The following is a 21,901-nucleotide window of genomic DNA, read 5'->3' on the forward strand; positions in this document are numbered from 1 at the left end:
TAATGGCTGTGTTTTGAGTTATTTTGAGGGGACAGCACATTTACACTGTTATACAAGCTGTACACTTAATACTTTACATTGTAGCAAAGTGTAATTTCTTCAGTGTTGTCCCATTAAAAGATATAATGAAATATTTACTAAAATGTGAGGGGTGTACTCACTTTTGTGAGATACTGTATATACAGTACAGTATACCCACTAGAATACATTAGACTACACCACTGAGTTAATCTAATCCACATATAGCACAATTACATTAAAATTAGCAAATTCTCTGTCTGTGTATCTTACTATTGCAACTGTTGTATAGCATTTGAACCTGCAAATAATTCATTCACATTATTTGAATATTATAAATTAGATGTCTTTGATTAAATTCTTCCTAACATTTTAATATTCTTTGCAAATGTGCAAACACACATATTTAAATTTACAATCTGGAATGGAAAATGAAAAGAATATTTTGAAATTTTACTTATACTTTTCAGTGTGCAGGAATATTTGATTTAAGTTAACTTCACTCAAAAAATTAGGATAGTTGCTCCTTCCCACTGCCCTCATGAAATATTCATGCATGCATGCAACGTGTGTATTCAATCATGTAAATGTACATGTTCACATACTATTGTGGCAGCAGGCTCTCCTGCTTTCATACAATTTTGGTTTGGTATGACTCTGTAACGTTGAGGACATTGTCACACACACTTGAACTGAAATGTGCACACACAGTTTTGACAGTACAATGAGCCGACAAGTACAGTCAAAGTCACAACCTTTATTTTACTCCTCTGACCAGTACATGGACCCTCATAGTTACAGACATGGGTCACTTGGTTTTGCACTGTAGGCAGCGCTCCAAATCTTCCTCAGTAAAAATGGGCATCTTATTTTCTCCTTTGTTCTCAGTTTTCTCCCTGTTCTCTCCTCACTCTCATCGGCTTGTATCTCGTCAAACCTCTCATTTCTCTCAAATCCTCTTTTCTCTCTTTCTTTTTACTGTCTCTGTTGTTTTCGTTATTCTGTCCCACATTGTAGTGTAACAAGTTCCACTCTGATCCAGAACTCTACCACAGGCTGAATTCATCGGCTTATCCAGTGTGTGTGTGTTGTGTGTGGTGTGTGTGTGTGTGTGTGTGTGTGTGTGTGCTTGTGCATGTTTGTATTAGTGGAGTGTGAAGCAATGTTGTGAGAGAAATGTGTGTTGTGAAAATGGAAAGCAAGGGGGAGTGAGAGAAAATTTGACCTCCTTTCCTGACTGCCTGACAGAGTGAGTAGAGTGCTTGGACTCGGTGGCCATTGCAAAGCACTTAGCTATCCATCGACCGACAGATCTACAAAATCCTATGAATCATAGCTTCTCCGTATGCAACCCACACACGTGACTGCTGTGTGTTAACAAGCGCACATGCAGACACTGACAGGAAGGCTGTAACTTACTGATTAATGCTATTGCAGTCACCAAATTAAATGAGTATAATTGGCTCATAATATGTAAACAGAATTACTCTTTCAGAGATTGCAGTTGATGCAGATTACTAACACCAACCCACACATAACAGCTGAAACAAAGAGAAAGTGCACCACTTGTAGGAGGGTTTCATAATTACAGGTGTTTTCTAGCCTGAAGCATTTTCTGAAAAGACGTTTTCATTATCGAAGCACACAGGAAATGACATGGTGGCATCAGTCCACTCCAAACACTCCTCTAAAAGATGTATTTATATTTATCTGTCTTTGTCTTTCTTTCATGCAGGCAAACACATATAACTGCCCACACACAAGCACACAGTCTTACAAATCAATGATTTGTATAGTCAGGTAGGGCAGTAGGGCTCCATCTCTGCTGTGAAGGCTTTCATTATAAATCTGAAAGATGGTTGCTCACTGCTGAGCAATGCACAACTGGGCCAATGTCACATTACTCCAACCACACCTGGCAGTGCAGTCTAATTTTAAACTCATGCACCATGTCAGACAACACAAAAGCTACTTTACAAATCCATGCGGATTCCTTTTAAACTAAAGTTGATACCCCTTTGATCGTGAAATGGGTGTGTCATGACTGTTTGGAGCAGGTAACTAGTGTGTTGTTAGCTAAGTGCTAGTAACACCAATTATAACAATTTGATCAACAATCCACACTTTTACCAAAATTCTATTTATATGCTTTGCTGGGTTGGAAAGACAGCTAGGACCTTCTCCTAAAAGATGGGACAAGATGTAGATCCTCAAGGCACGCTAAAGTTAGCCATGGCGTTCCACAAGGCACAGTGCTTAGACCAAGCACCTTATATTTGCTTCTTCTAGGCAATATTATTAGGAAACACTCCATTAATTTTCACTGCTATATGGATGATACCCAATTATACCTATCAATCAAGCCAGGTGAAACCAGTCAGTTAGTTACACTTCAAGCATGCATTAAGGACATAAAATCCTGGATGACCTACAATTTCCTGATGTTAAACTCAGACAAAAGCAAGGTTATTGTGCTGGGCCCTAAACACCTCCGAACCTCATTATCCAAAGATATAGCTACTCTGGATGGCATTGCCCTGGCCTCCAGCATTACTGTCAGAAATCTTTATTTTTGATCAGGATATATCCTTTAATGTCCACCTAAAACAAATCTCAAGAACAGCCTTTATTCACCTGCGTAACATTGCCAAAATTAGGCACATCCTGTCTCAAAATGAAGCTGAAAAACTATAGTCCATGCATTTGTTACTTCAATGCTGGACTACTGTAATTCTATCATGGTTGCTCAAATAAGTCCCTTAAGACTCTCCAGCTGATCCAGAATGCTGCAGCGCGTGTGCTGACAAGAACAAAGAAAAGAGTTCATATTTCTTCTGTATTAGGTTATCTGCATTGGCTTCCTGTAAACTCCAGGATTGAATTTAAAATCCTTCTCCTGACCTACAAAGCTCTTAATGGTCAGGCACCATCATATCTTAAAGAGCTCATAGTACCTTATTGTCCCACTAGAGCATTGCACTCCCAGAATGCAGTTACTTGTGGTTCCTAGAGTCTCTAAAAGTAGAATAAGAGCCAGAGCCTTTGGCTATCAGGCTCCTCTCCTGTGGAACCAGCTCCCAATCTGGGTTCAGGAGTCAGACACTGTCACCGCATTTAAGAGTAAACTTAAAACTCTCCTCTTTGATAAAGCTTATAGTTAGGGAGTGGGGAGTTGCAGCGTTTGCCTAGACCAGCGACACAGCACCCCACAGTTGTAAGATTCATCTACCAACCCTTATAGAACTGGCTCAGGTTTGCCTTGGACCAGCTCTTAATTATGCTGTTATAAAGTTTTCCCTCACAACTGTTGCCCTAAATGCTTGCTCTTGGGGGAATTACTGGGTCTTTGTAAATTATAGTGTGGTCTAGACCTACTCTATCTGTAAAGTGTCTTGAGATAACTCTTATGATTTGATACTATAAATAAAATTGAATTAAATGTAGTTTGGTAAACAACGATTTATGATTTAAAGCAATGCACCAACTCATCGGCCATCAAGTTATGATAAAATTGACGGTTTTAAAATAGTTTATCTGGCTCCAATGGCACGTTTGTCATAAATATGCAGGATTACATATGAGCCTGACTAAAGTGAACACAGCACACAAGGACACAAATATATACAGATCATTGAGGTTTTTAATAATCATCGACACATTTATGTACAAAGCAGGCAATGTCATATTCAAATGGCCCAAAAAAAACAAACCTAAAATGCATTTTCATCTTTTTTCTATCATTAAAATAGCTAAAGATTACCTCTGGGAATCAATTCAACAATGCTTTTGGTACAGACAGTATAGTTAGTTGGAAACCCTAACAGATTATCTTCCAGTTAAACAGCCCTGGGTGTGGGAGGTCGACAAAAAAGAATGAATCCAGAATTATTTCCCTCTCCAATGAAAATAAATGAGTTATGAGTGCAAGATTCCTCAAAAACCTCACCCCTGCCAAATTTCCCAAAAGCACCAAGTTTGCCTTGTTCATCAGTTATCCAAGGGTACAAAAGCATTCAGTAAAACATGTACGTGTTTACCCAGACGCAGCTCACACAGAAGACCAACTAGGGGCAAGGATAACATTTACAGCATATATGAAATGAGTCAGTGGATTAAATGAAAACGGCTTACTGGGTTTTTCATTGTCTGCACAGTTATCCATGAAAATTCTCTTATTTGCCACCTGATTACAATGCTGCAATATGTATAAATTGTGGTTCTAGTTCTTTCTCCAAAAAAGCATCATGAGACAAAGAACCTTGATTGTCTATACAAAAAACTTAACAATCGCACAGTTCGGGACATACTCAACTTTCTACATTCAACTCTATGACCACTATAAGTAATTTGTCATGAATTACGTTCTCCATGTGTGCCTCAATAAAAACCACTGATAATAATTATGTTTTAATAATGTAAACAGCAACAGAAAGGCAAAAGCATATCTAAAGCGTATTTAAAAAAGAAAATGCCTATTGCTCATCATGTATTCATTAACAGTGAATTAGACATTTTATTCTAAACAAGTAATAATTACCTTCATTTACATTGTGAAGTTTAAGGGAAGTTACATTTTCACCAATCTGGTTTGTTATCAGGAAAACAAAATAAATTTTACATTGCTACAGCTAAAGATTGGGGGCTCAAGGTCCAGTCAATAGGATCTCAGCTGCGATATGAATCTGGGATTATGGGTATTATGATAGGTTAGGTTCTGATGGCAAGGTCAAGACATGTGGGGACAGCCATCAACCAGCATTGCTTTCAAAATTAAACCTGCATAACGAATAGAAACATAGACCTTTCAAATGTTTACACTCAACTCAACTTTTTTTTTTTTTTTTTTTAATCCAATCATGGAAATTCCCAGGGAATACTAATAGTATACTTTTTATCCATCTTAAATTATATCTGCAAAACACATAACACTGCATGTTAGGATACTGGTGTTAAAAGTGTGGCAGATAAAATGTCTATTTAAATATACAGCAAACTTGTTTCCAAAAAAATCCCCCAACATAGTCCAAATGAAAAACCAGGGTAGAGTCAAAGATTAGGTCGGTGCAGTTTAAAGTAGAGGGAACAAAAATCACACCCAGGGCAGTGCTAAAAGTTATGTTTTGTGAATGAAGATGATAATCTTTGTCATAGCCAAAAATCAAACCTCCTTCTTGCAGCCAATATATTGAGTTATTCCATTCCTTCAAAATAATCAGATCTGGCCCCCTGATCCAGGATTCACATGTGGTCACTCATTTGCCCTGAAAACCCAGGCTTGTTAAAACAAATCACATGTAAGAATCTACCAAAACTTTGTCTGCATTATCCGTTTATAAAACTAGGAATTGGCGATAACCGAGGGGAATACAGCAGAACAAGGAAGCAGTCTCCACTTAACACAGTTCTTTAAGAAAGTAAAAGCAATTTAGAGAAACTAATCTTTTACAAAAACACTTGCGCCACTAGTTAGTTTGGTTTGTTTCCTCTTTAGTCAGTGACTGCTTAAATGAGCAGCAACACTGAGGTGGTGAAAGTAACTATATATATACACACACACACACCAACAATTCATACACAGACCCACACTCACTATACAGTCATACAACTGTACACATGTCAATGTGTCCAATTCACTCAGTGTCTCTCACTCACACACGCACACGCACGAGCTGAGTGGGGCAGTGGCTGGTGTGCCTATATTGTAACCGTGACAACTTGGGTGCTCTTCTTCTTGGTGGTTTATGAGGCTCAGTCAGGTCTTCTGGCTGCCAAAGGGAACTGTGGGAAGATAGGTTCTCCTGTTTTTTTTTTTTTACATTTTCCTTCAGTCTTTTGAGGAGTGGCTGTGTGCAGACAAAGAGAGAGAGAAAAGGTCAAGTTTGTTCACCATTTGATGTCTACAGAGAACATAAGGTTTCATCAAAATCAAAAGTTATAAAAATAAAAATTGTACCGTGAGGGCTTGGCGCTTTTAGCTTTCATCGTCCGAGACATGGGGTTTAGCAATAGCCATCTCCTCCTTGCTATTTGCAATCATCTTACACTTCTATAAAAACGGAGAAAAAAAAAATAAAAATAAAAAAATGAAGAAAAAAAAAAATCAGTAAATTTGAGTTGACACAGTTGTGCTCATAAACACCTTATAAAAAACATCCACATTACTCACTCTTCAACATTCTTTGATTCAACTTTGTTTCTATCAAATGTGCACATTACATTATTACAGCATAATTACTCTCCAACAAAAACAGACATTAACACAGTCACCCCTTTACCTCAGTAAGCTCCTTGATGGTGTGAATGTTAGCTTGCTGTGTGACCTTCCTCTTTGCTTCCTCGATGTGGTCCAGGTTAAGGGTTGGCGTTGGGGGGACGAGACATGGGGGAGGTTTGTTAGTGATGGTAGGAAGTGGGGCAAGGGGAGGCATGGCTGCCAGGGCACCCATGTTGGTCAAGGCAGCTGTCATAGTAGCTGCTGTCATACTTGCCATAGCAGCACTCATGGTGATGTTTGACATGCTGGGCATTCCTGGAATATTGGACATCCCCATTTGACCCATGTTGGGCATATTCGGCATGTTGGGCATCCCCATGCCCATTGGGAGAGGTAACGGTAGAGGTAAGGAGAGGGGGGTAGGAGATGGAGTGGGTAGAGGGAGCTGGAGAATGGCTTTCGGCCGAAGACTCTCAGGAATGGGAACCCCTGCCTTAGCACACATAGCAGCAGCATTAGCTTTGGCTATCTCCAGCAACTGGTCCTTATCTGAAGAAAGAGAGGGAGGGGTAATGTGAACAGGGCATAGAGAAGGAAAAAGGCAAGAATAGCATACAAGCAGTGTAAAACAATACATACAAAAATAAAACAGGGAATGGTCATAAATGTAATGTCTTAAGTGCGACTGTCAGTTCAGGCATGCAAACTCATCAGGGCTGAAAAAGGTGACAAAAATGCGTGGGCATAGCTAGTAAAATGAATGTGATATTTGCAGCTACTACAACTAAAAGAAAAACTGCAACAAGGTAATGTTAATTCAGCTTCTGTTTTCTGTGAGGTTGGCATTTGCCTCCTTGTCAAGTGACATAATTGGGCTACTAACAAGTGTTTCGTTGAAGTGCATCTTAAGTAACGTAGGTCCATTTTAGCTAAATGTCTACACCCTTGTCTCATGAATTAGTCTCACGTTCCAAAACAAATCCAAAAGCAAATTGTTTAATTTGCCACATGTGACAGAAATGTGATGAATACTGATGAAAATTAGCGTAAAGCTAACTCTGGTACTGCTAAGGAGTGTGCATCATCCCTGTCAAATAAACAAATACATTTAAATAATTACGTCTTGGTTATGACAGTATTAGCCTTGCTAATATTATCTTAGTATAAAAAAAATGGAAGCATCAGGGGCGAATAACCTAACGTTAAGTAAGTTAGCATTTTGACTGAGGAGCTCAATGTTGTAATCATTGTAAAAATGGTTCACGTTACGTTAACCAAGTAGTCCCAGAGCGCTAACGTCAGTTATGTTAAACTCAAGATGGTCTAGTACCGAAACGTTGCCTACTATTAAACTTTATATATTTTTCCAAGTTAGACAGTGTGCGGGAGTTTTCTTTGAAAACAAGTGGTATTTGGAATGACAAGTACACTAGCAAATTATGTTAACACCTTACGTTAAATCCAACTTCTGATGACTAGCCTTCGCTAAACCAAAACAACTCAACCATATAAAGGCTAATTAAAACTTAAGTCAATTAAGGTTATCCTAACGCTTGTATAAGAGATTCTTACATGTGGGCATTAAAAAAAACTCATCTCATTTCATTCCCTCTTAAGGTGACAAGTGTGCATGCCCGTTAGTTACTATCAAAATGTTTTACCCAGGTCAGTGAGGCGTGGAGGAGTCTTGCTGGTGCTGCGTCGTGTCCGGGACCCTGAGCGTCGCTGTTTGCGAAGAATGAGAACTGGAGAGTGGCTGGGTTCCCTTTTCCACCTGTCCCGCCTATCAAACGAACGACTGCGAAACACCGGGCGCCTCCCTCGGCCCCTTGACCTAGACCTGCGTCTGCGATCAGAAGAACGAGACCTTGATCGCCTACTTCTGTCTCCTGACCTTTTCCTCCGGCCTGTGGAGCGGCTCTTTGATCGCTTGCTTCTGTCTATGGACTTGGACCTCCTCCTCCCACGGGCATTGGGTGAGCGGGATCGTCTTTTTCGGACTGGAGAGCGGGACTTGGACCGGCGGATTCTGGTTCGTGACTTGGAGCGTGAGCGTTTACGCCGCGCGGCAGAGCGCGACCTCCGGCGCCAGGCAGGACTCCGAGACTTAGACCGTCGTTTCTTCCTTTCTGATGGAGAGACAGATTCTCTTTTCCTCACAGGAGACTTGGACCTAAGAAAAGGTGAATAATAAAGACTTATTGTACACATGCACAATAACAACTTTTTAATTACACCTTCTAGAGTGACATAATTTTAGCATTGGGTCTGGGGATTAGATGCCGTGTGTACAAGTCCCCATTTCATGAAGTCTTCAACATTTAATACCTTTTAAGAAGAAAATTACATTATAATCTCTTTTTAGACCTACAGAGCCCCGATTTGTGATGTGGGACAGGCACATACAAACACACATACAAACCTAGACTGCTTCCTTCGAGATGTAGACTTGGATGTTGATCGTCGAGGTGAAGTTGAGCTTTTCTGGTGTTTAGAGGCCGTTTTAACTGGGGAGGAAGACACCTCTTCTTCATCTGAGCCTGCTGAACAATCTGACCCATCTGGGCCAGTGCTGGGCTCTCTAGAACCAGACCTGGACCTGGAAACATCTCGTTCATTGGATGAGCTGGCCCTCTGTTCCTTGTCATGGTTGGGAGAAAGTGTCTGAGGCTGCTCCTGCAACGTATCTGAGGAACTGGCATCTGATGAGGGCATGGGTTTCCAGGCACCTGCATGATACATGTTAAGATATGTTAGGCCATTTCAAGGCAGCAGTAAAAGGTGTTTTCAGACCAAATGCAAAGCAAAGTTTTTACCTTGCGTTACTTGCCGGAGGCGGCTGGAGTGTTTTGTTGTAGTATTTCGCAAGTCGTGAATATTCGCCCTTACTTTAGTTACGTTAAAACATTATGTGCTAACTTGGTTCGTAGTACCCCAAGTAGCTGGAATCCAGTAACAAATATTATATTTTCAGAACGTACCATGTACTCCTATTGCTTCGCTCACTTTTCTCCAAGCCCTCCCTTTTTGTTCCGTCTCTGTACAGTACTGACTGGGGATTTGAACTCCTACTTTGGAGTCTATACTTTGAACTCTATATTCACTACAAGTATTCAATAATAAATATTCACTGCTGGTTTAAAAAGAGCAAACAAGGAGAAAGATGATATCTAGCAATTCTGATTGTCTTGGAGGCCTGAGGTGTGGGAGGTAACAAGACACTAGAATTTAATGATGTGTTTTAAGGAAATATATTGGTTGTAATATTGCACTTGTGTCAATGTTACACATCAAATTGATAATACAAATAACATTTGCCAGTTTGTGGTGAATAGAAAGTTGAGTTTCACTTTTGTTAGTTGACACTCTTGGTACCTGATCAGATACAGCGATTTTAGATACAAATTAAGGAACAAAATCAATTCAAGTTTTTGTAGTTTTCTTAAAAAAAGCAATGAAGAAAGCCTGACCTGCTGTAGCTTTAAATCCTCCACTTTCTGCAGCTGTCTGCTCTGCTTCAGGAGAGGAAGACTTTATCTGTTTAACAGGAGAAGAAGATGTGGATCTGGCTGGGGAGGAGTTGTCAGACTGCCCATCACTTGACTCAGACCTGGACTTGGATCTGTTCAAGCCCACAGAGACGGATTTAGACTTTGACCTTCTTCCACTCTTCCTAGGAGATTTGGACTTCCTCTTGACAGGTAGTGGTGAGTGTGACTTTGACCGATGTCTTTGAGACAACGAGCGAGATTTGGAGCGTTTGCCAGACCTCGGTGGAGAACGATTTCTCCTGGCGGGGGAACGGGAGCGCCGTCGAGAGGAAGGGGTTTTGGATCTGGTCCGTTTGCGGGGACTTTTAGACCTGGAGCGCCGGTTGCGCTTGAGGACTACAACCGATCGTGACCGAGTTCGCCTGCCCCGGCGGGTCGACCGGGAGCGTGAGCGGCGGGATCTGGGGGGTGGTGACCTCCTACGTTTAGACAAAGATCGACTCCTGGAGCGCCTACCTCCTGCACGTCTTGCCGGTGACCGCGACCTGGAGCGACGAACAGGGCGTCTTGATTTAGAGATGGAGCGACGGTTTCTAGTGATGGAACGTGACCTTGAACGCCTGCCAACTGCACCACCTCGTCTAGGTGATCGGGCCCTGGAGTGGGTTGTGCCTCCACGGGGACGTGACTCTGACCTTCGACTTCTCCTTGGAGACCGAGAGAGAGAGGGAGACCTGCGCCCACCACGTTTAGGGGATCGTGACACCTTTCTTTTAGGAGAGCGGGAACTTCTGCGTCGCTTTGGCGAAACAGACAATGAACACCTCCGACGTTTAGGAGACTTCGACTTCCTTGGAGACTTTGATTTCTTCTTTGGGGTGAGGGAGCGAGAGGTGGACCGGGACTGACAGATGGCTCTCTTGGGAGACGGGGTGAGAGACTTCCTTCTAGATTTAGGGGACAGAGAGCGGGACAGAGAGCGGGAAAGTTGTCGAATCTTTAAAGGAGTTGTAGACCGTTTTCCCTTAGAGGTTGACCTGGAATGGGTTCTTGACCGTTCTTTCTTTGCTGCTGCTGTTTGCCCATCAGAGTGCTGCCTGCTAGGACTAGATGTTGGGGAACGACTATGACTTGACCCAGACCTCTTAATGTCTATGCCCCTGGGAGGGGAAGGAGACCTGGACCTGGATGAATCGCGCTCCCTGTCCTTAGCCCTCTGAACTGAATTTGCCTGATCTTTCAGGCCTGGGTCATCTCTTGCAGTAGCACCTTCCTGTTTAGGGATGATGTCAGGGAGTTCCTGGGCATGGCTGAATGTACCATCAGCATGACTACCCTCTGTCTTAACATTAACTGTCACTGTCTGTGTTATCTCATCCTGGCCTGCAGAGGGGGACCTCATATCTTTTTCTGATCGATTGGTGTTACTGCCCTTCCCTCCAGATGGGGACACATCCATATCTGATATCTCCTCTTTCTTCACTCCAAGCAGTTCAGGTTTCTCCCCTCGTTTGCTTTTTGAAACCAGTTTGGACACTGGGTCTTGCAGTTCAGATGCTGCAGCAGGAGAGTATTTGCCATCAGCAGCCCCTTTCCCTACTTCACCTTCAGACTCAGAGCCTGAAGCTGAGCTGCTTTCAGATGGGGAGCGAGATGGGGATTTCTTCTCCTGCTTTTCTTCTTTCTTCCTCTTCTTCTTCTTCTTCTTGGCAGCGTGTCTTTTGTGTTTTTTGGATTTTGCATCTCCCTCCGTGTCTGCACGATCTGAGAGGAGAAGTGATGGTATTTTTTTTTTTAACCAAATAACAAGAATAATCCATTACTTTCTAAGAAAATATGAGTTGTATTTGTGTGAAGGTCTCCTACCTGTAATTACATCCCTTCTGCACTCCTCCTTTAGCCCAGCTGGGTCTCCAGCTCCTGTAGCTGCTGCCAGTCTGGCACTACAAACACAAAGGAAAAGAAAAATTGCAGCTCTTCCTTGTTAATGTATGCATTTTGTAATGGAAATTCATGTTCAAAACCTGTGGCTAACGCTTAATAATATGAAGTTGGAGGAGCAAAATATATGAAATATTGACCAAAAAAATGCTCACTATTACATAACTTTTGTAAGCTAACTTGAATTTTATTAAAAAAAAAAAAAAAAAAAGGTTTATAATACATCTACCAAGTCTCAGACGGCAGTACATTTAGTTTACACAATGTGTGTTTGAATTAAAATGTTAGTTCTTCTGACCTGGCTCTGGTGGTCCTGACAGCCCTCGGCGGCGGCGGAGGCTCTGCATCTGACTCAGCACCGGATTCTGAACTGCTTTCCTTTTCCCCCTTCTTCTTCCTCTTCTTCTTCTTGCTCTTGTGTTTTCTGTGCTTCTTGTTTTTCTTGTGGGGTGGCTCATTCCCTTCTTTGGCATTCATTTCATCTTTCTCAGGTGCCTCGTCATCACCTGCACAGGGCAGCCAGTATTTAAGATTACACAAGTATTTTTCAAATCCATAACATGTACAAAACCTAAAGCAAGTTATGTGATTAGTGCTGCACTTATAATGAGTAACCTAAATGTAATGTTGATCTGAAGGCTTGTGTTGATTATCATTTTACTATGTAAAATGTCTTAAGTAGACACTAGAAATACAACCAATGGCTATTTTTCCACGCAACATGCAAGCATGCAGTTGGAAGGCAAATAGGAAAAGATGTTACATATTAATAAGTGACACAATGTTTGAAATTCTCTAGGTTTTGACATAAATGCAGATATAAATGTAATAAAAAAAAAATTATCGATTTTCAAATATCGCACCTGTCAATACAGAACGAGATATTCTATAGCCTATTTTGCCGTCAATACTGCCGACATTGTCTTTGCTGTAATCAAATCAGTATATATTTATGTTTAACATGAAGTATACTACTGCTTGAGTGCAGTAAATCAATACATGACAAACACACATGTACAGACAAGGCTAGCAGCAGCAGTGCTACGTCAGACACGTTACCACGCAGCCGCCACGCAACAGAAATGCCATGCTCACGCAACGCAGCCAGTGTGTGGCCAGCGTTAGATATAATGCTATTTTATCCAATACAGATGGAATACACATAACAAGCCATGGCATGATAAACCGTACTTATTTGTGTGACTAATAAGTCGTTTTGGACGTCAGTATTTGTTTAACGTATTGAGTACTCACTTCTTAATTGCTTTGTAACTATCAATATCCTACAATGATGTGCTCATGCCAGCCACCAAGCTAATCCTACTAGATTTTCCGCAGTAGTCTGCGTTTCCGGTGTTACACAGTGGTCGGGCATACACCGATTACGTTACCAGCAGGTAGCAAGCAAGATATGAGAACTGGGTTTGGGTCTTGTAGAATTTATTCACCTACAGATAAACTTTACACAGACTGAACTGCTAAGTTTGCAGCTATAACTTTACTGCTAACTTCAGACTCAACAGCAATCACACAATGACACTATTTGTGCCACCGTGTAGAAGACAACGAGCGGACGTGCATCAGCTTGTCGTCCGGATGCACTCCGCATTGTTTTTACGTTTATACGCTTAGGCGGTGCACAAAAACTGTATAATGGCAGGAAAAACCCTGTGGTTGTTTAACAATGAAGACAACAACTCTTCTACTTCAAGACGTCATCAAAAACTCATTTTGGACCCTGTTTTTTGCAAGTATGCAAGGACTCTATAAAAAATTGAATGAGAGTACTTAAATATGGAAGTTACTTAAAATGCCCATCCCTAGTAAAACTTAAAAGTGTATGTGTGTCTAGGGATGTAACTGTGAAAATGTAATTCATTATCACAGTATTTTTAAAAGTGTGTTCAATATGTTCAGAAAGTGTAACAGTGTTCATTATATTACAAAAATATAGGCAAAACCTTATCAAAAGTGCAACTTTTAACATCAAAGGAACAAGGGTTCAGCATGTAAACAGCTTATTTGTCAGGAACATTTCCAGTAGAGCAGGTTTGAAATTATACAAACCCAAACATTCAAGCTAAGACATAAAGAACTATATGTAAACAAATCAAAGAAAGACCACTAATTATATACTTGTTTTTCACGGTTTCCACACCGTGATAATAATGATATTTTAAATGAAAACGGTAATTGTTATCATCAACATTTTTACCATTTTACCATTACACCGGTAATCGTTACATCCCTACGTGTGTCTTATCCAGTACTCACCTGAGGGGATGTCCAATGCACATTCCATTGTGCGGTTGTCCCTGATTTTGTAAAATGCCCTCTTAATGACACTGGCGTGCTGCACCGTCACTCAACACTGGCAAGGGAAACAAAAGGTATTGAAACTTAAGCAACAAATAATGCAGCACAAACACAAGAGGACATATAGATGTCATAGCTATGCTACAGCAAAATGTAAGTAACACCATCTTGATAACCTAAACTACTAATAGGGGTTTCATCAGTCCGCTTTAGCCGAGCCGAAACAAAAACAGCCTCCAAAATTTAGCTGAATCAATATCTCTTTAAAACAGTTTGGACAAAAACTTAACATACATGAAGGTAGGATTTACCACACGCCTGTTGTATCAGACTACTGTTGTATATGACCCATTTGTGACTGAAACCAATTGTCATTGAAATATCCCAAGAATATCTACAGGTTCAGGCTTGGAGCTGATCAGTTTCCAACTAATGTTGAAATGAGACAGAAAAAATAAAGATAAAACTAAATGTTGAGGTCTCATTCCCTCTCCTTCCTAAACAGGTATTGTGATAAGCATTGATATCAGAAGAACACCTTCTGACCATTGTGATATTTAATGTTTCAACCACATAGTGCTGTCCAACAAGAACTTAATTCTTCTGGTCAATAACTTGACGGTTTGGCTGGTAGACAGCTTATCTCTGAACCCACAACCCCAATGCTTAGTTAAACCTACAGTATGTTGCAGCGCAAATATCGGATGACAAGATTACTGAGAGGATAACAAAGTTAACAAAAAAAGATAACACAGATCATGATTTTTTTGTTAAAAACATATTTATATGGACCATATATAGGACAGATCCATTTCACTTCAAAGTGATAGCAGACCGACTCAGAGTGTTACTCGGACAATATCAAGGCCTTCTGGAATTTCAAAATTAAAGCGACTATTCCTTCGTTGGGTAGCTAGCTAGGTATTCAGTAATTATACAAAATAAGACCATTCTGCGCTTGACTTAAGCAAAATGGTCGTAAAGCTTACAAACATTAGCCCTGCTAACGTTACCATACAAATGTAACGTGAGTAGGACCGCTAACATTAACGTTTGTCAGACATTAGCAATGATCCGGAATCTCAGTTTACTCAAAACACATAAAAGATCTATTTGTGGAAACAATTAACTTGCACAGAGCAATGGTTAACGTCACTTATCCGAAAACAATTGTAATACAAAAGCATTTGAGGTTATGTAGCCAAAACATGGTGAACGTTACCGCTTCAGTCAATGCTAAAGCTATTGTTAGCCATCAAAGGTACGGTTGCCGACATGTTATTTTATATTTCAAGTAACGGTAGTTAACAATAAGTTAGCCCATCTGTTTTAGATAAATCATGTCACAGTATTGAGTGACACGTGACATCAAGTATTAAAACGTATTGTTAGATCAAAGCTGCGCGGATAATAGAATCAAAAAGGAGAAAAAAGTTTCAAGCAGCATCATATTAACACACAACGCTGATTACCGTCAGGCCTCCAGCGCCGTAACTAGCTGTAAAATTCATTCACAGATCACTACAGCTAGCTACCTAAAGAATGCTTAAGTTAATAAAACAATGGCTGCATTTAAAAAAAAATAAAAAAAATAGTATTCCCTGAAGCATTAATTGTTTGGCACGCTTAGCTAGCTAGCTACCACTTGGACAATGTTTAGGCCGAAGAGCTAAACATGATGCCTGCACGCCGCGGCCTTAGCGGCGATCCAATGCCAACTCATTCACCACCATTACCGCTAGCTAACTACTTTAGCATGCTCGTAGCTATTCAACTAGCTAGCTCAACAATTAGCTGATACTTGTTTCAAAGCAAGTGCGTTCGCTCGTCACAACTGTCCATTCTGTAGCATATCATTACCCAGTTTATGTTCGGTGGATGCAGTCCCTGTGTAGAAAATGCCAGATAGCTGCACCCCTTCAATGTGGGAAACCAAACAATCGTTGAATATGCTAATCGTTAATGTTAGCCGACTACCTAATCCGCCATGATGGAGGAAGGTATCCCAAAATGCAATGCTGCGCGGTTTCAATGGCGGCGTCACTATCTCCTAGGCAACTACATGCTCCATAGTCGCAAACTGTAGGAAATGGCCAATAAGCTCCAATGCATAATCTCTATTATGTGCTTTTTGTCTTGATGTTATCATATGTATTATTAAATGTAGTGTAAAAAAACACTATCAGCATTGTTTGCAGTTGTGCAGACATTTTTTTGAGTGGAAGTGGACAATAAATCTTAAAAATGTCCCTCCGCTCCGCAGTTTGTAGATAGTCTGGCAAAGCGAGACTACCATGGGTGTATTAAGAAGGGGGTAGACTACTCGGAGCCGAGATATCAGGATCTACTTTTTTTTCTAATTTTTCTTTTTCTTTTCTTCGTAAACATCAGAATAATAAATAATGTATGCCGAATTAAAGTTTTCTTGTCAGTTAATATGTCTTTACAGTCTATGCTTATGCTTAGCTAGCTAGCTAGTTAGTTCAAGAATACTACAGTTATAAGGATCGACATTACAGTGATTATGTAGCTACAGCTTTTTACTGATGGCTCAAAAGATTCACTAACAGAGGCCACGGGCGCAGCAGCAGCAGCAGTGGTGATTCCCAGTTACCAGACTCAGTAGGAGAACGTCAGGTACGTAAAACACTCATCTGTAGCGACTCAATGTCAGCCACATAGCTATGTGTCAGCACTGTCAAGTATCAAAGCAGGATCAACCAGAAACCATCAAGACTTGGTGTATGAAATTTTGCTTACTAATTCAAGGCTGGGTAAACCTGTCTTGTTCATGTGGGTACCTACAGGAATTCCAGGAAATGAGAGAGTGGCTAAATTAGCAAAGGAGGCGGTCAAGAAAGGAAATAAATATTAAAATGTCAAAATCAGAGGGGAAAAGCATAGCATGGAGGGAAATTTCCAAACAGTGGCAACACTATTGGGATAGTGGGGGGGGGACACGAAATAAAGTAGGAGGAGTGAGAAACAGCTGGGGCTAACCGAAAACAATAAGTAATTTGCAGTCACAGCAGACTGAACAGTACCTTTTCTAATAGGAAAACACCCAACTGGACACTAGTCTGTCACAGACAGACGGTAGTGAAATCAGGACATGGCATGCTCCACCGTCCTGATTTCATGCAGGAAATACAATCAAGAAAGAGCGATCATGTTAAGCAGGACTACGTAAGTTGTAAGACCATAGACGCATAGGACCAGTGGAAATCAGGTTCAAAGATGTCCTTTAAAGTGGGGTTTCCGTAAATGGAATAATAGATGACGAGTAATTACCAGTATGAGGCACCAGAGTCTCTCTATGGCTCTGTAGGGAGGCAGTAATGCAACGCATAGGATGCCAACCTGATGCCAACTGCCGTAAAACCCAAAAGAAGTATTTGTGGAGACGGTGCTTTTATTCTGAAGGAATCGCATCGGAAGTCTTAAAGTTGACGCTATAGCCGTGTATCCTGTATAGCTCTATGGTGTAGCTCTCTGTTCTCAACAAGGCGAGTGAGTCTCTTCAAAGATCCTCTGTCCGTCTCTGGTCTCACTTGCAGTGTTTACTTGAAAAGTCTTTATCAGCTAAAAGACATGAAGAAGAGATTTAACATCAACCTGGACGACTCCGCTTTCTCCAAAGAAAGAACACCGGTCGGTAATTTGCTAGAATTTACTTTTTTACGGCGGCTAGAAATAAAAAAAATTGTTTTTTTTACAGCTTACCAACGTAGCAGCACAAGGGTTTTGTCATGATAGCTTGCTAAAAACGCGAGTGATTGTTTTAACGTTGCATGTTTCATTTCATAATTCTCGACTCTCAGACAGGATTTCCATGTGATTGTATTCCAGCCAAAGCCGCAGTTTCAACCTTCATCAAAAGGAGGACAAAACACCACAGCCTCGACTTCATCTTTAGCAAAGCCCGCTCCTGAGCCCATGGCCCAGCCCTTTTCCTATGCAGAATATATCGTCCAGAGTAAAAACAATGTGGCTGCTCCTACTCAGAGAGAGGGTCCCTCCAAACCGCTCAGGACTGAATGTGCTGGAGTTACCAATCTGAGGCAAATTGAGTCCGATTCCGTGTCGTCTGCTTCACGAGAACGTGAAACCGTTCAGAACTGTGCTAAAGAGACTGAAAGTGGATCTGAGGGGGTTAAGAAGAGCGAGGAGAAGCAGGTGGCTGCCACAGACCAAAAAGAGGGGAACTGTCAAAGGTCATTTCCAAGCCTGGGTCCCAAACCACTGGGGTCTGGAAGCAGCATTATTGTCAGTCCTCGACAGGTATGCATCAACATGTATGCGCCTCTTGACTTGGGCAACAGCAGATTGCTTCCCATTCGTACATCCATCCTCTGCACATTCTTATTCCCATTCAGATTCACTAGTTTTACTAGGAAAAAACTGTTTGTTGTTGATACTGATGTCCAATGTTTCTTTATTAGCTTGGAAAGGTTTGACTTAGAGCTGGGTTATATGGAGAAAATCAAATATCACGATATATTTGACCAAATACCTCGATATCGATACCACGCAACCATATTGTAGTGTTGACTATTGGTGCTTTCACAAAATATTTACACAATGAGATTTTTTTCATCAGTAATGTGGCTATAATGACTAAGTGGGTAAAGGCAAATAATATAACCGTTACAACAGTCTGGTAAGTTCAGAAAATTACAACTTTACTGTGATGCAGCCTTTAAAACTAGGAAAAGACCACACTTATGTCGTATCACGATATCTAGTCTCATATCACGATATCGATATAATATCGATATATTGCCCAGCCCTAGTTTGACTGTTTTTAGGCTTATGTGGCTTGCTCAACAGCAGGTATCTCATTACATATTTGTTTTTTACTAATTCAGAGGGGAAATCCCATCCTGAAGTTTGTGAGGACTGTCCCTTGGGAGTTTGGAGATGTTGTACCAGACTATGTCTTGGGCCAGACAACTTGTGCTCTCTTCCTCAGGTGTGTGTGTCATAGAGGAGCAAACAATGTGTGCATTGTTTTGTGCATTTTTTTTCCTGTTGTCGTGACAGTGTTATACACAATCATTTATTTTTTATTTTATTTTTTTATATTTGATGTACAAAATACCTTTTTTCATATGTTTTTTTCCTCTTGTTTTTTTGCTCTCATGTTGGTTTCTGGCCTGGCTTAAAGTCTTAGGTATCACAATCTCAATCCAAACTATATCCACGACCGTCTCAAGCATCTTGGACAGACTTTTACCCTGCGAGTGTTACTGGTACAAGTAGATGTGGTAAGTAAAAAGATCTTTTGTAATCAAAACATTGACTGTGACAAGTTATATTAATTTAGTGAATACTATCTGACTCTCTGTCTTCTCAGTTCCTATTGTAGTCTATTTAAACTAGTACCTATTTCTAACATCAAGCTCTTTTCCCATGTTTAATTATAATTAATTGATACAGCCTTGCAATTAAAAAGGCTATTATACTGTTCATGACACATTTAATAAATAAATAGAAAGTTAAGTAATTACAATTTTACTTTTGTTGTTCCATTTATTCATTTGCCTGTTTGTCCTATTCCATCTCACAATTCATTTAGCTCCTGCTTGAACATTTACAGTGAAAAAGTTTATAATTACTATTGTGGAACACCCCAGACTCAATAGTTCAAAAACATTTGTGCTACTGTTGTGAAAACTACATTTGAACTTCTATATTTAGCTTATGCCATGGGGCTGTCCAAATTCTGTTCAAAGCTCCCTGTTACAGCAGTTCAAGACCGATACTCTCTTTCTTAATGTTATTTTTGGTTTCAGCTGTTTCTAGGAGATGTAAAATAAAACCAACCTTGGACACATCTGGTCAGCTGTTAATTCTAGTAGCAAAGAAATGGGCTTTAAAGCAAAGTTATAACAGAACTAGAGACACAAACACCTCTACTTTTTGTAGGTTTTGTTATTGTCCAGCAATGTTATATTTAACAAAATGGAACAGCCTATAACATACACTAAACCATGAAAGGAGAGCTGTAATGTAAGCAATCCATGCAGAACTATTCATTTGTAAAGTATATATTTATGCCGGGCACAAAAGAGGGCTTCAAATAAATAATTTATTTCTTTTTTATATAAAGGTAGCGTTTCGATCTACAATATCTTCCTCAGTATATCTTCCCTCAATGGACTTTGTTTCACTAACAGTAGTGTAGTTGAAGTCTGAAGTGTGCAGCTGGCTGCAATTTCAGTACTTGTATGTAAGAAACTATAAATTCCACAGTTGAAAAATACTAGATACTGTATATAAGACTCAGGTTGGGTTAAAAAAAATGTCAGGACATATGTGCAGCATACCTTCGTCCCAAGTTGCTTTTATAAATGTTTTTTTTTTTTCCTGACGTGTTTTTTTTTTTTTTATATCTCAGAAAGATCCTCATCATACATTGAAGGAACTGGCTCGCATCTGCATTATGGCTGACTGCACCCTCATCTTGGCTTGGAGGTAAGACCTGCAACAGATTTCCAAGAGGACTGAACACACAGACATAGAGGAGAATGTACTTGGAAACCATTTTAAATGTTTACTTCTCGATGATCCTGGCCTTGCCACCTAAAAAGTGTGTAATCTGTTTTTTGTTTTTTTAAATGTTATAATGCATCTTTGGGTATGTAATCGCTATTTAATGTATTTTTATACTTATACTTTTATTATGTTTTATTCTGGCCAGGATCAAGAGATGAAATTTAGCCTTTTAGCCTAACTAATTCTTTTGTTCTGTTGATCAGAACATTGTGCCAAATAATAAACTAAATAAACAAACATACCTTATATTTTCTTCACGTTGATTTGACAGTCCAGAGGAAGCAGGGCGTTACCTGGAAACTTATAAGTCATATGAAAAGAAACCAGCAGACCTACTGAAGGAGCAAGTTGAAAAAAACTATCTGTCAAAGGTCAGTAGATTCACCCATTTCTATTTAAGATTGTGTGGTCCATTGCTATTTTTAATGTAATCACGTTGCCAATTTGAAAAATATGGAAGACATTTAAATATGATTGACTGAAAATGATGCAGTCACATAGAATGTGAAGGAAAGTTAAATGCAATTAGAGTACTTGAGTAAGTCTTGCGGTGCTTTTTTAGTCTTTGAACAATGCAGTGCTAATTGGATTGTTTTAAGGTTACTGATTGCCTGACCACTGTGAAGTCTATAAACAAGACCGATGCCATTACCCTGCTGTCCACTTTCTCAGTGAGTACCACAACAGCGAAAAATTCCTCCTCCGATTGCTTCTATATTGCAATCGGTGTATATGCACAGACATATCCACAGGCTGATTTTATGGTGTACTGTGCATCTTTTCATACTACTGAGATGATGAATCTTGTGCATTTTTTTAGTCTGTAGAAGGAATCATCAGTGCCTCTAAGGAAGACTTGGTTCTCTGTCCAGGCCTTGGACCACAAAAAGTGAATAAAAAAAATACATCTGCACCATATGAATATACAAAAGGAAGATGGAACATTTCTCAATTTACCATGATGATATTTGTGGTTGCAGGCACGGCGACTCTATGATGTGCTGCATAAGCCCTTCCTCAAATCGAAGACAAAAGACAGCTGAAACCTCTGACCAGGAATGTGTGACATGCTCCACACACACACACTGGAGGAGGACTGAATGATATGCTATAAACACTCTTGATTTACTGAGGTGAATAAAGAAATGTGACTACTGTGAGACTGAGAATCAGCTAGGGTGTGTTTTAAGACTTTAAGATTTGAACTGTCTCTTAATACACCCTGATTCTATGCTTTATTAACTTATGGTTTGATATAATTTGTTCATTGTTGAATTCATTTTTCATGAAAATAAATATTTTAATATGTGTATACAGTGTACCTTAATTCCTTTTTAGAGTTACTTTGTTCTCCATAAAAACT

The 21,901-nt window shown here is 40.1% G+C and overlaps 2 protein-coding genes across 5 annotated transcripts; one reads left to right on the forward strand and one right to left on the reverse strand.

The window, feature by feature from the left end:
- Window positions 1–3,640: 3,640 nt before the first annotated feature.
- si:dkey-67c22.2 (uncharacterized protein LOC792544 homolog) lies at window positions 3,641–17,294 on the reverse strand. 2 transcript variants are annotated; one of them, XM_039817871.1, is made up of 10 exons: window positions 17,272–17,294; window positions 13,939–14,035; window positions 11,963–12,170; window positions 11,590–11,666; window positions 9,703–11,487; window positions 8,655–8,961; window positions 7,894–8,405; window positions 6,294–6,781; window positions 5,972–6,064; window positions 3,641–5,861 (listed from the first exon to the last, which is right to left on the reverse strand). In XM_039817871.1, exons 2-9 carry the CDS (start codon window positions 13,964–13,966, stop codon window positions 5,990–5,992), a joined length of 3,480 nt encoding a protein of 1,159 aa, XP_039673805.1. In that variant the 5' UTR covers window positions 13,967–14,035; window positions 17,272–17,294; the 3' UTR covers window positions 3,641–5,861; window positions 5,972–5,989. The 2 variants fall into 2 exon arrangements, with proteins under 2 accessions (XP_039673805.1, XP_039673804.1); XM_039817870.1 differs by lacking the exon at window positions 17,272–17,294 and adding an exon at window positions 15,841–16,001.
- ercc1 (excision repair cross-complementation group 1) lies at window positions 16,509–21,850 on the forward strand. Of its 3 annotated transcripts, none has more exons than XM_039817874.1 (9): window positions 16,509–16,617; window positions 17,830–18,261; window positions 18,849–18,952; window positions 19,148–19,247; window positions 20,381–20,457; window positions 20,810–20,909; window positions 21,138–21,209; window positions 21,359–21,427; window positions 21,519–21,850. In XM_039817874.1, the coding sequence occupies exons 2-9, from the start codon at window positions 17,917–17,919 to the stop codon at window positions 21,579–21,581; spliced, it is 930 nt and encodes a 309-aa protein (XP_039673808.1). In that variant the 5' UTR covers window positions 16,509–16,617; window positions 17,830–17,916; the 3' UTR covers window positions 21,582–21,850. The 3 variants fall into 3 exon arrangements, with proteins under 3 accessions (XP_039673808.1, XP_039673806.1, XP_039673807.1); XM_039817872.1 differs by lacking the exon at window positions 16,509–16,617 and adding an exon at window positions 17,427–17,631; XM_039817873.1 differs by lacking the exon at window positions 16,509–16,617 and adding an exon at window positions 17,428–17,631 and having other exon boundaries at window positions 17,802–18,261.
- The last annotated feature ends 51 nt before the right edge of the window (window positions 21,851–21,901 follow it).

The sequence above is a fragment of the Perca fluviatilis genome, chromosome 12 (genome assembly GCF_010015445.1).
Source record: "Perca fluviatilis chromosome 12, GENO_Pfluv_1.0, whole genome shotgun sequence".
NCBI classification, from domain to species: Eukaryota; Metazoa; Chordata; class Actinopteri; order Perciformes; family Percidae; genus Perca; species Perca fluviatilis.

Excerpts from the sequence above, each read along its gene's own strand:
- si:dkey-67c22.2 (XM_039817871.1), bottom strand. The coding sequence starts at position 13,966 with ATGGAATGTGCATTGGACATCCCCTCAG. Across the intron at positions 12,171-13,938 it reads TGCATTGGACATCCCCTCAG|GTGATGACGAGGCACCTGAG; the intron begins GTGAGTACTGGA and ends TGCCCTGTGCAG. Across the intron at positions 6,065-6,293 it reads CCATCAAGGAGCTTACTGAG|AAGTGTAAGATGATTGCAAA; the intron begins GTAAAGGGGTGA and ends CCGTTTTTATAG.
- ercc1 (XM_039817872.1), top strand. The coding sequence starts at position 17,572 with ATGAAGAAGAGATTTAACATCAACCTGGACGACTCCGCTTTCTCCAAA. Across the intron at positions 20,910-21,137 it reads AAAAAAACTATCTGTCAAAG|GTTACTGATTGCCTGACCAC; the intron begins GTCAGTAGATTC and ends GATTGTTTTAAG. Across the intron at positions 21,428-21,518 it reads CAGGCCTTGGACCACAAAAA|GCACGGCGACTCTATGATGT; the intron begins GTGAATAAAAAA and ends TTGTGGTTGCAG.